Below are 15,730 nucleotides of genomic sequence, written 5' to 3' on the forward strand. Positions count from 1 at the left end.
TCATAGATCTAGAATTCTCCTTTAAGTGTTCCATGTGCATATTTGCTAATAAGGCACTAATGAATGAGCTTTAGGCCATCCCAAAACTCTCGTAGGGAAAAGGGAGGTCCATATATTTTTTAAATTTTATTGGTAAAAGAACATTAGTAGCAAATAAAGTTTTTACTGATATGGTATTTCACCAACTGGGTTTTATTTTGATCAAGTTTCACTTTACGGAGGCTCACTGCCATTCGTTTGCATGCCGAGATTATCTCTCGCAAAAAAGCGAAGGTAAAGAACATAAGGACATAAGAAAGAAGGAACACAGCAACAGGCCAATTCGAGGCAGGTCCAATTCTCCCACCGGCTTAAGCCAATACCTTGATCTAGTGAGGTCAGACACGTCACTTAAGGGAGGAGCACGGCATCCGACCTAGTAGCACAAGCTAGTCAGGTCCAACTCACACCCACCCACACCCACTAATGTATTTATCCAACCTATTTTTAAAACTACACAATGTTTTTGCAAAAGTAATGATCACCATACATTGCCAGCAAAATGTCCTACTAGAAAGGATATTATGAAGAAAACACAAGATGCAACAAAGAAAAAATCTACCAACAACACACCAACGTATGCCGCAATTGCAAAGTTGCAAGCAGACACTACAAAATTACTTCAAGCATCTACTCAGCCCGCCTCCACCACCGCCACCATCACTCCTCCAACATGTGACGTAACGAAGATCCACTATTGTCTACTATACGCTCACATGCAGAACATGGCTGTACATGGATCCTTTAACTCTACCATCAACGAGTTATTTGCATTAAATAACATGCCATCATTTACATTTCCAGCATTTCCACCTTCTGAAGAAATTCTCAAATTCACCAAGGACTTAATCACCACCTCTGCTGCAGAAGCACCATCACCACCACCAACTAGTGACGTCACTCCAACAACGTCCAATGAGAAGCCTCCACCGCCACCACACCTCACTGAATCCAACCAATCAGAAGCCTTGCCACCAAAAACATCTTCCTATTCGTCTATTGAAGATGACAACGAATCTTCAATTCCACCTTCAACACCACTCAACACCCTACCTCCGCCATCAACACCACCTTCCTCAACTCCACCGCCTTCTCGACCTCACTCACGTCGATTACCTGGAACACTATGGGCTAAACACAAAGGACTCATGTTCTTCACTATGACACAATACCCCAGCCCAATGATTCGCCTAGAACTCATCAAACATCTCCAAGACAACACTGCAACGTACACCACCGACGAAAAGCCATTCCCTACCGTCAACCAGATAATCCACCAACTCCAAACCAACAAACTCTCCTACAGCTCTCCCATATGTGTGACACAACTCTCTAGAACAAAATTCAAAGCATTGACAACCAGATCAAGAGAATAACTAACTCATCCTGCTTGCTGCCTACTGACACTCTCAGCTCCTGCCGCTGAATTCGCCATCCTCTCCTAGAGAGCCAAGTAACGACATCATTCAAGCCTCTCCATCTACACCTCCAGTACTTCGGTACCACATGTCCCAAAGTGGTTGGGCCACTTGCCTTGATTCCTCCTCTTCCCCTCCTTCCCATCATTTTCCAGCTATTTCCATCCTTCCTTATCCTTCTTCCTTCCCATCTCACGACAGCTCTCTTTTTTTTTTTTTTTTTATTCGCCGGTATTCTCCCGGCCCTGGTCTTTTCCAAGTAGTGGTGACCCGGCCTTAGCTCCCTATCTGGGGAGTGTCTCGAGACCTAAGTCTCCCATGGGAGGAAGTATAAGTACCCCCTCATCTTTGGGACAGCTCTCTTCGTCTTCGATTCGACAACGTTTTAGCTTCTATGACGGTACTCGGGAGTTTGTTCCACTCATCCACAACTCTATTACCAAACCAGTGCTTTCCTATATCCTTCCTGAATCTGAATTTTTCCAATTTAAATACATTGCTGCGAGTCCTGTCTATGTCTATGCAAGATAACGCTAAAACTGTCGACCTTCTTATTTTTTAACGTTGATGTCACTAGCACTGTCTGTGGGCTGAGAGTTGATCATTGTAACAACACAAGCATCGAGTAGCAGTTGTGGCTATGGTAATATTTAAAAATCTACAGGATGTTGGGTAGTCTCATTACAGATGATAATCATGGTAATCTGGCGGAGCTGCTGGCCTTTGTTATGACCTGCCGAATCTCCTGACAAGTAAGTAACTGTACTATGTCCTTTAACCATCTGAAAAACACTGGATACTGCTGTGAAAGAAATTTAATCCCTACTCAGAAAAGTTACCAGGAATAAGTCTAGTATCTCACAAACAACTGACAAAAGGTCTGGCATAACAAGATAGATCATCTCGATTTCAGGAAACACCCAAATAGTACAATACAAGCTGACATTCCACCTACAGCAGCAAAATGCTTAAGATGGAATCACAAGTTGTGCTAACAACTACACGGAAACTAACAATTCACAAGTTCTATTTAATGACCATTCAGTGGCATCAAACCGGTCATCAGAGCACCCGGTCTAACAAACCCTACGCCTAAGATTTAACTAACCACTACATGGGTTCTAATTAACCACTACTCCACAGATTCTAACTAACCACTACACAGGACCGTGATCGGCCTCCACCATCATCACATATTTATACTCATAAGGAAGCATAAACTCACAGGAGTCAGACAGCACACTGGCAATGGGAGGTACGGTAATTAGATCTGAAAAAAAGAAATCGTAGATTAGTAATAGATCCCTGGATCAAGATCACTTCAACAACATTAAGGCACCCTCCTTCCTTCTTGAAAGGGCTGATCCTAGAGATCATGTTTTACTCAGCTTTCAAACACTAAGATTAATGTAACAATACATATGACTGGAAAGAAAAAAAAGTTTTCCAACAATGGAGATTACGGAAGTCTTCGTCTAAGCCAAGAGAAACTCAATGTCGCAGCTGTTCATACGTGAATATATTTTTTTCTAAACATTAGCTTTGATAATGATTGTGGGTAATGATAGCATCCATTTTTTAATAAATAAGTATACATTTATTAATATTTTAACATTTAAAATATATAAGTGGATTCATGTGGTTCGTCAACGAATTACATTACATATATATATACATATATATATATGTATATATATATATATATATATATATATATATATATATATATATATATATATATATATATATATATATATATATATATATATATATATATATATATATACGTATATACATAGTTCCTTGATAATGTGAGTAGTCACGAAAGCGCTTGGAATTTCTCTATTCTTTCAGAGTGGTTGTTTTGCATATATATATATATATATATATATATATATATATATATATATATATATATATAAATAGATATATATATATATTTATATATATATATATATATATATATATATATATATATATATATATATATATATATATATATATATATATATATATATATATATATGTCGTGCCGATTGTGTAAAACTGGTCAGTTAGCAAGAACTCATTTAAAATTAAGTCCTTTCTGAAATTTTCTCTTAAACGTTTAAAGATATATTTTTTTTCATTAATGTTAATGTAAAAAAATTTAATTTTGCACCAAAAGAATCTTAGAAAACTTACCTAACCTTATTATAACAAGATCAATTTATTTTAGCCTAACCCAACTAAATATATTTTAAATACGTGTACAATAATTTATTACTAAACAAACACAATGAAATATATTTTTTTCATTAGGTTCAGAATGATTTTTGCGAAATGATTGCATACACAAATTTTCGCTTGTCCTATATAGCAAGATGAGCGTTGCTATTTAAGCCAAGATCGCAAATTCTGCCTATTCGGCACGACATATATATATATATATATATATATATATATATATATATATATATATATATATATATATATATATATATATATATATATATATATATATATAAACTGAAGCACGAGAACATGAATGACAAGGAAAACTGAACAATTATAAGATTCATTGGAATGAGGAAAGGAACCAACTGTTGGGGAGAGGAGAAGGGACATAGGACCCTGAGAGGATAGGCAGTAAGATGCTTGGGAAATGCTCGCATCAGCCGTAGGATGATGTGAAGGATGCTTCTTGTGCCTGCTGCATGATTTTTTGGAGGAGTCTTGCATCAGCCGTAGGGTATCTTGAAAGCTTCTTGCATTAATTTTAGAATGACCTGAAAAAATGCTTGTGCCTGCCGATTGAAATTGTGAAGGATGCTTGTGTCAATCGTAGGATGGCTTGAAGGACGCTGTTGTCAGAGGTGGGATGGCTTATAGGATGCTTATTTCAACCGTAGAGTTGCATGAAAGATGCTGTGCTGTATATGATGGCTTGCCATCACCGAAGGAATTTCGTGTTTGTTTATGTCTAAGGAGAGAAATGAAAATCATTTTTGAAAGTTATAGTAATAAATGTCCATAATTATTATATTGATTATAATGAGGATTGAGTAATAATAGTATGATTATTATTTAATTTTTAAATTGAACAGATGTAACAATAATAATAATAATAATAATAATAATAATAATAATAATAATAATAATAATAATAATAATAATAAATAAGTAATGGTAGTGATGAGAAGTTGCAGAGATTGATTGATGAGTTTGGTAGGGTATGTAAAAGAAGGAAATTAAAAGTGAATATAGGGAAGAGTAAGGTGATGAGGATAACCAAAAATTTGGGTAACGGAAGATTGGATATCAGATTGGAGGAAGAGAGTATGGAGGAGGTGAATGTATTCAGATATTTGGGAGTGGACGTGTCAGCGGATGGGTCTATGAAAGATAAGGGGAATCATAGAATTGACGAGAGGAAAAAGGTGAGCGGTTCATCGAGGAATCTGAGAAGACAAAGAACTCGATCTATGAAAGCAAAGAGAGGAATGTATGCGAGTCTAGTTATACCAATGCTCTAGTATGGGTGTGAGGCATGGGTGGTGAATGTTGTAACAAGGAGAAGGCTGGAGGCAGTGGAGATGTCATATCTGAGGGCAGTGTGTGTGGTGTGAATATAATGCAGAGAATCCGTAGTTTGGAGATTAGGAGGATGTGCGGGATTTCCAAAACTATTATCCACAGGGCTGAGGAAGGGTTATTGAGATGGTTTGGACATGTAGAGAGGGTGGAACGAAATAGAATGACTTTGAGAGTGTATAAATCTGTAGTGGAGGGAAAGCAGGGTAAGGATCGGCCTAGGGAAGGTTTGAGGGAGGGGGTAAAGGAGGTTTTGTGTGCGAGGGGCTTGGACTTCCAGCAAGCATGCGTGAGCGTGTAAGATAGGAGCAAATGGAAACAAGTGGTTTTTAATATTTGACGTGCTGTTGAAGTGTGAGCAAAGTAACATCTATGAAGGGATTCAGGGAAACCGGCAGACCGGACTTGAGTCCTGGAGATGGGAAGTACAGTGTCTGCACTCTGAAGGAGTGGTGTTAACAGTTTTATAACTGTAGTGTAAGCATGCCTCTGGCAAGACAGTGATAGAGTGAATGATGATTTTTTTTCTTTTTAGGGCCACCCTGCCTTGGTGGGAAACGGCTGTGTTAATAAAAAAGTGTAGCGAGGAGGAGGAATAGGTTGTAAAGAGCTCCGAAGAGATTAACAAGACTGTAAAGGCGTCTGATAGTCATCAAGGTAAGAAGTCCAGTAGTCGTGTTGTATCTCAAGTCTAGCGAGTTGTCTGTCGTAGAATGTTTTCCAGAACTCATTCAAAGCTTACTCTCTCCCTCGGCTAAGAGCCATATCGTGTGTGTGCGTGTGAGTGTGTGAGTGTGTGTGTGTGTGTGTGTGAGTGTGTGAGTGTGTGTGCGTGTGAGTGTGTGAGTGTGTGTGTGTGTGAGTGTGTGAGTGTGTGTGCGTGTGAGTGTAAAAATAACATTTACTAAGCAGTTTCACTATAGAGTTTATCCCTGATGATCACCTTCGTAACAATGACAAGTGGAAAAATTCATTTATATCTTACAATTTTAAATTCATCTGTTTGCTCGACTCTTACCTATGTCAAAGTGTAGCCTTGTTGTTGGAGCGGTCAGCCGATACTGGAAGGCTTGCCTGAATGTCGCTTCTAACTTCTCTGGAATATCCTCCTCCTGATCCTCCACCACCTCCAAATCCTCCTCCTGATCCTCTTCCACCTCCAAATCCTCCTCCTGATCCTCCTCCACCTCCAAATCCTCCTCGTGATCCTCCTCCACCTCCAGATCCTCCTCGTGATCCTCCTCCATCTCCAAATCCTCCTCCTGATCCTCCTCCACCTCCAAATACTCCTCCTGATCCTCCTCCACCTCCAAATCCTCCTCCTGATCCTCCACCATCTCCAAATCCTCCTCCTGATCCTCTTCCACCCCCAAATCCTCCTCCTGATCCTCCTCCACCTCCAAATCCTCCTCGTGATCCTCCTCCACCTCCAGATCCTCCTCGTGATCCTCCTCCATCTCCAAATCCTCCTCCTGATCCTCCTCCACCTCCAAATACTCCTCCTGATCCTCCTCCACCTCCAAATCCTCCTCCTGATCCTCCTCCACTTCCAAATCCTCCTCCTGATCCTCCTCCACCTCCAAATCCTCCTCTTGGTCCTCCTCCAAATCCTCCTCCTGATCCTCCTCCACCTCCAAATCCTCCTGAATCTCCTCCACCTCCAAATCTTCCTCCAGATCCTCCTCCACCTCCAAATCTTCCTCCAAACCCTCCTTCATCCCCAAATCTTTCTCCTGATCCTCCTCCACCTCCAAATCCTACTGGCCCTCCATCTCCAAATCCTCTTCCTGATCCTTCACCACTAAATCCTACTTCTGATCCGATATCACCAAATCCTTCGCCTGATCCTCCACCGCCAATTCCTCCTCCTGGTTCTCCACCAGCACCAAATCCTCCTCCTGATCGTCCACCACCAAATCCTCCTTCTGATCCTCTATCACCAAATCCTCCTCCTGATCCTCCACCGCCAAATCCTCCTCCTGATCCTCCTCCACCAAATCCTCCTTCTGATCCTCTATCATCAAATCTTCTTCCTGATCCTCCAACACCAAATCCTACTTCTGATCCATCACCACCATCCACACCACTGCCACTTCCCATACCACTGCCACCTCCCATACCACTGCCACTTCCCATACCACTGCCACTTCCCATACCACTGCCACTTCCCATACCACTGCCACTTCCCATACCACTGCCACTTCCCATACCACTGCCACTTCCCATACCACTGCCACTTTCCATACCACTGCCACTTCCCATACCACTGCCACTTCCCATTCCACTGCCAGTTCCTACTCTTGTGCCACTTCCCACACCCCTGCTACTTCCCATACCATTGACACTTCCCATACCACTGCCAATTCCTATTCCTATGCCACTTCCCATACCACTGCCATTTTCTACACCACTGACAGTTCCTGTACCACTGCCAGTTCCTCTACCCCTGACACTTCCCATAATATTGCCAATTCCTATTCCTATGCCACTCCCCACACCACTGCCACTTCCCATACCACTGCCAGTTCCTATACCTATGCCACTTCCCACACCACTGCCACTTCCCATACCACTGCCAGTTCCTCTACCCCTGCCACTTCCCATAACATTGCCAATTCCTATTCCTGTGCCACTTCCCATACCACTGCCACTTCCCATACCACTGCCAGTTCCTATTCTTATACCACTTCCCACACCACTGCCACTTCCCATACCACTGCCAGTTCCTCTACCCCTGCCACTTCCCATAACATTGCCAATTCCTATTCCTATGCCACTTCCCACACCGCTGCCACTTCCTATATCACTGCCAGTTCCTATTCTTATGCCACTTCCCACATCACTGTCACTTCCTTCTCCATAGCCACATATTTCTGTTTCTGCTGCATCAACATAGTGTTCTCTGGCAACCCCAGTCGCTAACACTGGCTCTAAATAGTCAGATGGCAAAGCCGGTTGTAGAACAGGCGGTAAGTTAGGCCTTACGATAGATGGCAAAGCTGGCTGTTCGATAGATGGCAAAGTAGGTTGTACAACAGGTGGCAAATCGGGCTTTACGATAGATGGCAAAGCTGGCTGTTCGATAGATGGCAAAGTAGGTTGTACAACAGGTGGCAAATCGGGCCTTACGATAGATGGCAAAACTGGCTGTTCGATAGATGGCAAAGCCGGTTGTAGAACAGGCGGTAAGTCAGGCCTTACGATAGATGGCAAAGCTGGCTGTTCGATAGATGGCAAAGTAGGTTGTACAACAGGTGGCAAATCGGGCCTTACAATAGATGGCAAAACTGGCTGTTCGATAGATGGCAAAGCCGGTTGTAGAACAGGCGGTAAGTCAGGCCTTACGATAGATGGCAAAGCTGGCTGTTCGATAGATGGCAAAGTAGGTTGTACAACAGGTGGCAAATCGGGCCTTACGATAGATGGCAAAACTGGCTGTTCGATAGATGGCAAAGCCGGTTGTAGAACAGGCGGTAAGTCAGGCCTTACGATAGATGGCAAAGCTGGCTGCTCGATAGATGGCAAAGTAGGTTGTACAACAGGTGGCAAATCGGGCCTTACGATAGATGGCAAAACTGGCTGTTCGATAGATGGCAAAGCCGGTTGTAGAACAGGCGGTAAGTTAGGCCTTACGATAGATGGCAGAGCCGGCTGTTCGATATATGGCAAAACCGGTTGTACAACAGGTGGCAAATCAGGCCTTACGATAGATGGCAAAACTGGCTGTTCGATAGATGGCAAAGCCGGTTGTACAACAGGCGGTAAGTCAGGCCTTACGATAGATGGCAAAGCTGGCTGTTCGATAGATGGCAAAGTAGGTTGTACAACAGGTGGCAAATCGGGCCTTACGATAGATGGCAAAACTGGCTGTTCGATAGATGGTAAAGCCGGTTGTAGAACAGGCGGTAAGCCAGGTCTTACGATAGATGGCAGAGCCGGCGGCTCGATATATGGCAAAGCCGGTTGTACAACAGGTGGCAAATCAGGCCTTACGACAGATGGCAGAGCCGGCTGTTCGATATATGGCAAAGCCGGTTGTACAACAGGTGGCAAGTCAGGTCTTACGATAGATGGCAAAACTGGCTGTACGACAGATGGCAAAGTCGGCTGTACAATAGATGGCAAAGCAGGCTGTAGAACAGGTGGTAACTCAGGCCTTACGATAGATGGCAAAACTGGCTGATCGATAGATGGCAAAGCCGGATGCAGAACAGGTGGCAAGTGAGGCTTTACGATAGATGGCAAAGCCGGCTGTTTGATAGATGGCAAAGTTGGTTGTACAACAGGTGGCAAATCAGGCCTTACGATAGATGGTAAAACTGGCTGTTCGATAGACGGCAAAGCCGGCTGCATGATAGATGGCAAAGCCGGCTGTACAACAGGTGGCATATCTGGTTTTACGATAGATGGGAAAACTGGCTGTACGATAGATGGCAAAGCCGGCTGCATGATAGATGGCAAAGCCGGCTGTACAACAGGTGGCATTTCTGGCTTTACGATAGGAGGCAGTCTTTGCTGTTCAATAAATGGCAAAGACGGTTGTACGATAGGAGGTAAAACTGGCTTTACGATAGGAGGCATGAGTGGCTTAACGATAGGTGGCATAACTGGCATTGCGATAGGGGGCATGAGCGGCTTTACGATAGGTGGCAAAACTGGATTAACGATAGATGGCATTTCTGGCTTTACCATAGATGGCAAGACTGGCTTTTCGATCGATGGCAAAACTGGTTTAACGATAGATGGCAAAACTGGCTTAACGATAGAAGGCATTTCTGGCTTTACCATAGATGGCAAAACTGGCTTTTGGATAGATGGCAAAACTGGCTTAAAGATAGATGGCATTTCTGGTTTTTCCATGGATGGCAAAACTGGCTTTTCGATAGATGGCAAAACTGGCTTAACGATAGATGGCATCTCCGGCTTTTCCGTGGGAGGTAATAGCTTGGAGTTTGTCATGGCTTGGAGTCTGTTTGGACCAGGAGTAACTCTTCCACTTCCTATTCCAGCACCAATTCCCACTCCGAACCCACTTCCTCTGCCACTGCCATTTCCCTTCCCTTTCCCAATTCCCACTCCAAATCCACTTCCTGTTCCACTTCCACTTCCCTCTCCTTTCCCAATTCCCATTCCAAACCCACTTCCCACACCACTGCCACTTCCTAAACCTTCGCCAATTCCCACTCCGAACCCACTTCCTGTTCCACAATCACTTCCCTCTCCTTTCCCAATTCCCACTCCAAATCCACTTCCTGTTCCACTGTCACTTCGCTCTCCTTTCTCAATTCCCACTCCAAATTCACTTCCTGTTCCACTGGCGCTTCCCTTTCCTTTCTCAAGTTCTATTCCAAATCCTCTTCCTGTTCCACTGCCACTTCCCACCCTTTTTCCAATTCCCACTCCAAATCCACTTCCTGTTCCACTGCTACTTCCCTCTCCTTTCCCAATTCCCATTCCAAATCCACTTCCTGTTCCACTGCCACTTCCCTCCCCTTTCCCAAATCCCACTCCAAATCCACTTCCTGTTCCACTGCCTCTTCCCTCCCCTTTCCCAATTCCCACTCCAAATCCACTTCCTGTTCCACTGCCTCTTCCCTCCCCTTTCTCAATTCCCGCTCCAAATCCACTTCCTGTTCCACTGTCACTTCCCTCCCCTTTCCCAATTCCCACTCCAAAACCACTTCCTGTTCCACTGCCACTTCCCATCCCTTTCCCAATTCCCACTCCAAATCCACTTCCTGTTCCACTGCCACTTCTCACCCCTTTCCCAATTTCCACTTCAAATCCACTTCCTGTTTCACTGCCACTTCCCTCCTCTTTCCCAATTCCCACTCCAAATCTACTTCCTGTTCCACTGCCACTTCCCTCCCCTTTCCCAATTCCCACTCCAAATCCACTTCCTGTTCCAATGCTACTTCCCTCCCCTTTCCCAATTCCCACTCCAAATCCACGTCCTGTTCCACTGCCACTTCCTTCCCCTTTCCCAATTCCCACTCCAAATCCACGTCCTGTTCCACTGCCTCTTCCCTCCCCTTTCCCAATTCCCACTCCAAATCCACTTCCTGTTCCACTGTCACTTCCCTCCTCTTTCCCAATTCCCACTCCAAATCCACTTTCTGTTTCACTGCTACTTCCCTGTCCTTTCCCAATTCCCATTCCAAACCCATTTTCCACTCCACTGGCATTTCCCTCTCCTTTCCCAAATCCCACTCCAAACCCACTTCCTACCCCACTGCCACTTCCCTCTCCTTTCCCAAGTTCTATTCCAAACCCACTTCCTATCCCACTGCCACTTCCCTCTCCTTTCCCAAATCCCATTCCAAACCCACTTCCAGTTTCACTGTCACTTCCCTCTTTATTCTCAGTTCCCATACTTGTACCACTTCCATCACCACTTCCGCCAGTACCCCCACCAGATCCTCCACCGAAGCCAAAACCAGAACCAAATCCAGAACGACCACTGAATTCAACACCGGCACCATCTCTGGAACCACTGCCACCACTAACACCCCCGATTTCATAATCAATTAAGTTACTACCGTAACCAAAGGCAGAAGCCAGACCTGAACCAGTACTTGATGTACCACTGGCTCCCCCACCACTACCACTACCACTAACACTACCACCACCACCACCTTCTCCAAAACCACTTAAAATACCTGAGCCACCACCACCTGAACCCCCATCTAAATTTGTAGTACCGAAATCAAATGCAGAAGCAACACCTGAACCACTGCTGAATTCATCCCCGGCTCCCCCACTGGAACCACCACCAACATCACCTCCACCACCACCACTGCTTCTACCATCACTACCACCAACACCAATGAAACCACCACCAGAGCCAAAACCTTCACCAAACCCTGATCCTACAGTTCCACTGCTTCCACCACCACCACCACCTCCACCACTAGTTGAATCGCCACTGTAACCACCACCGTAACCAAAACCTCCAGCGTGTCCTGATCCTTCACCACTACCGCTTCCACCCCCTCCACCACTTCCTCCACCTCCACCACTTGATGCACTTCCAGTACCATATGCTTCTCGAAATCCACCTTCTTTACCCACTGAAGCTTCGGAACCCATCGATGTGAATACAAAACGTCGTGTTCTTTCTCTAGCGGTTTCTTGCTGTGTTGCATGTTGATTTATGCAGTCGCTAGCGTCACCTACAGTGTGGTCATGGTCCTTGGTCTGGTGCCTTGCTGCGTAGTAGGGATCTCTGAACTGGTGTCTTGCGGCTGCCAGGGCCACCAGGGTAACCAGGGCCACAGCTACCACACCCGTGCGCTGATCATCGCCGAGATGCAAGGGGAAAAGACAGCAAGTCAGTACGGTTGTGTTATCTTCACATTAACGTTGATCAAAAAAAAAATGGGTCTTAAATCTAATGCGAGGGATTGAGTAAACTGAGCTTTCATTTATGGATTTAATAAAATGCATTATCAGATAACTAAAAAGTCATATCATATGCAAGGTTCTGAAGCTAAATGCAAGGTTCTGAAGCTCGGAAGTGTCCATAACCCTAGCACTTATAAGTTAAATAATGTAGAACTTAGCCATACAGATTGCGAAAAGGACTTGGGGGTTATGGTAAGCAGCAACCTTAAACCAAGACAGCAATGCCTAAGCGTACGTAATAAGGCAAATAGATTACTGGGATTTATATCAAGAAGTGTAAGCAACAGAAGTCCAGAGGTCATACTGCAGCTTTATACATCATTAGTAAGGCCTCACCTAGATTATGCAGCTCAATTCTGGTCTTCATATTACAGAATGGACATAAATTCGTTAGAAAACATTCAGCGTAGGATGACTAAATTAATACATAGCATTAGAAATCTTCCTTATGAAGAAAGATTGAAGACTCTTAAGTTACATTCACTTGTTAGACGAAGAATGAGGGGAGACCTGATCGAAGTGTATAAGTGGAAGATAGGTATTAATAAAGGGGATATTAACAAGGTCTTGAGGATATCTCTCCAAGAGAGAACCCGCAGTAATGGATTTAAATTAGATAAGTTTAGATTTAGAAAGGACATAGGAAAGTATTGGTTTGGAAATATAAGAACATAAGAACATAAGAAAGGAGGATCACTGCAGCAGGCCTGTTGGCCCATACTAGGCAGGTCCTTTGCAATCCATCCCACTAACAAAACATTTGCCCAACCAAATTTTCAATGCTACCCAAGAAATAAGCTCTGATAACTCTATCAACTCATTTGCAAGCCCCACTCAAATCCAACCCCTCCCCCTCATAAATTTATCCAACCTAAATTTGAAACTACCCAAAGTCCCAGCCTCAATAACCCAACTAGGTAGACTGTTCCACTCATCAACTACCCTATTTCCAAACCAATACTCTCCTATGTCCTTTCTAAATCTGAACTTGTCTAATTTAAATCCATTACTGCGGGTTCTCTCTTGGAGAGATATCCTCAAGACCTTATTTATAACACCTTTATTAATACCTATCTTCCACTTATACATTTCGATCATGTCTCCCCTCATTCTTCGTCTAACAAGTGAATGTAATTTAAGAGTCTTCAATCTTTCTTCATAAAGAAGATTTCTAATGCTATGTATTAACTTGGTCGTTCTACGCTGAATGTTTTCTAACGAATTTATGTCCATTCTGTAATATGGAGACCAGAACTGAGCTGCATAATCTAGGTGAGGCCTTACTAATGATGTATAAGATAATGAAGACATTAGCAGATATACTATAACGTGCGTCACATCTCATTCTCCGCCTATATATGTAATGTCTTTCTACCTCTGTATGTTAGAAGTGGAAGATTGAGACACTTATGCAGCATATGGGAATCTTTATTCAGGAAACGTTTCGCCACACAGTGGCTTCATTAGTCCAATACAAAGAGGAAGGCGTAAGGAGAGGAGGAGTATGAGGTAATCAGTCCCTCAGCCTGGAGTCGATGTGTTCAGTCCATCAATCTTGTAGAATGTACATTCTACAAGATTGATGGACTGAACACATCGACTCCAGGCTGAGGGACTGATTACCTCTTACTCCTCCTCTCCTTACGCCTTCCTCTTTGTATTGGACTGATGAAGCCACTGTGTGGCGAAACGTTTCCTGAATAGAGATTCCCATATGCTGCATAAGTGTCTCAATCTTCAACTTGTCGGTTTTTCAAACCATTCATCACACATGTTAGAAGTGATCAAGGTCCCAGGACCGAAACGTTTTCTAATAAATATGTTATACAGAGCTATTCTTCATCTGTCCCATCTTCCCCGCTCATCCCATTGGGATCTTACCTGAACTTGTTTGCTTGCTTGCTTGCTTACGTGTCTTTCTAAACCAACTTGTCGGTATTTATTACCAAGGTTTATACCATACTATAATGTACATGGTAGGTTCTGTTTACACCCAGAAATTTCATTCGTGAAGTATCTGTCTAAGCCACTTCTAACGCTCAATAAACCAAGGTAAATTTAAGATTAATCGACTATTCTAAGGTCATTAAGGTTGTAATCCATCAGACTCTGGTATCAAGAATATTTCAATCCTAATAGAGAGAATAAAGCCAACTCTCGGTGTAGTCGGACATATGCTGAATTTATTCAAATCCACTAATAATGTTTAGTAATTGTGTAGACTTTCTACTCAGAGTGTGTGATCTTCTTTACGTGGTTCCTTGTCACTCTTTAGTGTGTGAGGGAAGCACCGTGGAGCGTATAGACACTCAAGAGTGTATGAGCACCGATAAGTTCGTATAACACGTTTAAGAAGTGTGAGCACTCAGCAGTACTCATAACTGCACAAAACAATATTAACGTTAGGAAACAAACTTGTTCTTGTGCTATACAACAAGTAAGCACATAAATCCTACAACCAAAGTAACTCATTCCAAATTTAGAGAGTAGGAGATTAGGGCTGACGTGGGATCCTTAGGTTTGTCATGCACACTATCATAAAATCCTCCCATACCGACTTAAAGTCAGTGCAAGATTAAATAGCTTTGTTTTCTCTATTTTTTTTCAAATCCTGCAAGATATTATATTTCAATGATACACAAAAAACACTAAGAAGATATGACATGCAGGATGTACTAATGGAGCAGCAAACCACACGAAATGATGTTGATTTTTCTTATAGACAAGCACGACATTAGAAGAGCTTCTGTTTTGCTTAGAACAATCATAATTGTCCCTTTCGCACGTGATTATTATTGACTAAGCATTACTTATCAAATAAAACTAAAAAACGTAATAAAATTTTAATATATTTTTCTTTCTTTTCAAATGGCCATCGAAAACATACTTATGTAAAACTAATACCATTTGACAATAACTTTTATAAAACATTCGTACCATTCGTGCAATTATATCTATAATTATTATAATCATTGCCTCTGTCACACGCTCAAAGACTGCAGCTTACCATTATAGCTGGGGTGATGGAAGTGAAGTGTACGGGAGACTCACCTGCTCGTCCCATTTAAAGCTGTCCAGCAGAGATTCCCAGTGCCACGTTGCAATGGTTTGTTATGGACTGTTAGGGAAGACAGTCGTGATCATCGATGAAAACTATATCAAGTGTGACCATAAATACTTACCTAATCGAAGCGGCTGAAGTAAATATTTACAGTAAGATTGTCGAGTTTTAGCTTAGGCAACTTACACACGGGTCCCTCCACAAGTTTTCACTAGCTGGGGGTCTGTAACTCATG

At 43.0% G+C, this 15,730-nt stretch overlaps 1 protein-coding gene across 1 annotated transcript; it reads right to left on the bottom strand.

The window, feature by feature from the left end:
* Nucleotides 1-6,048: 6,048 nt before the first annotated feature.
* Nucleotides 6,049-15,458, bottom strand: LOC128691635 (fibroin heavy chain-like). The gene is made up of 2 exons (XM_053780472.2): nucleotides 15,442-15,458; nucleotides 6,049-12,323 (listed from the first exon to the last, which is right to left on the bottom strand). Exons 1-2 carry the CDS (start codon nucleotides 15,442-15,444, stop codon nucleotides 6,054-6,056), a joined length of 6,273 nt encoding a protein of 2,090 aa, XP_053636447.2. The 5' UTR covers nucleotides 15,445-15,458; the 3' UTR covers nucleotides 6,049-6,053.
* Nucleotides 15,459-15,730: the final 272 nt, after the last annotated feature.

The sequence above is a fragment of the Cherax quadricarinatus genome, chromosome 26, assembly GCF_038502225.1.
Source record: "Cherax quadricarinatus isolate ZL_2023a chromosome 26, ASM3850222v1, whole genome shotgun sequence".
In the NCBI taxonomy this organism is placed as follows: domain Eukaryota; kingdom Metazoa; phylum Arthropoda; class Malacostraca; order Decapoda; family Parastacidae; genus Cherax; species Cherax quadricarinatus.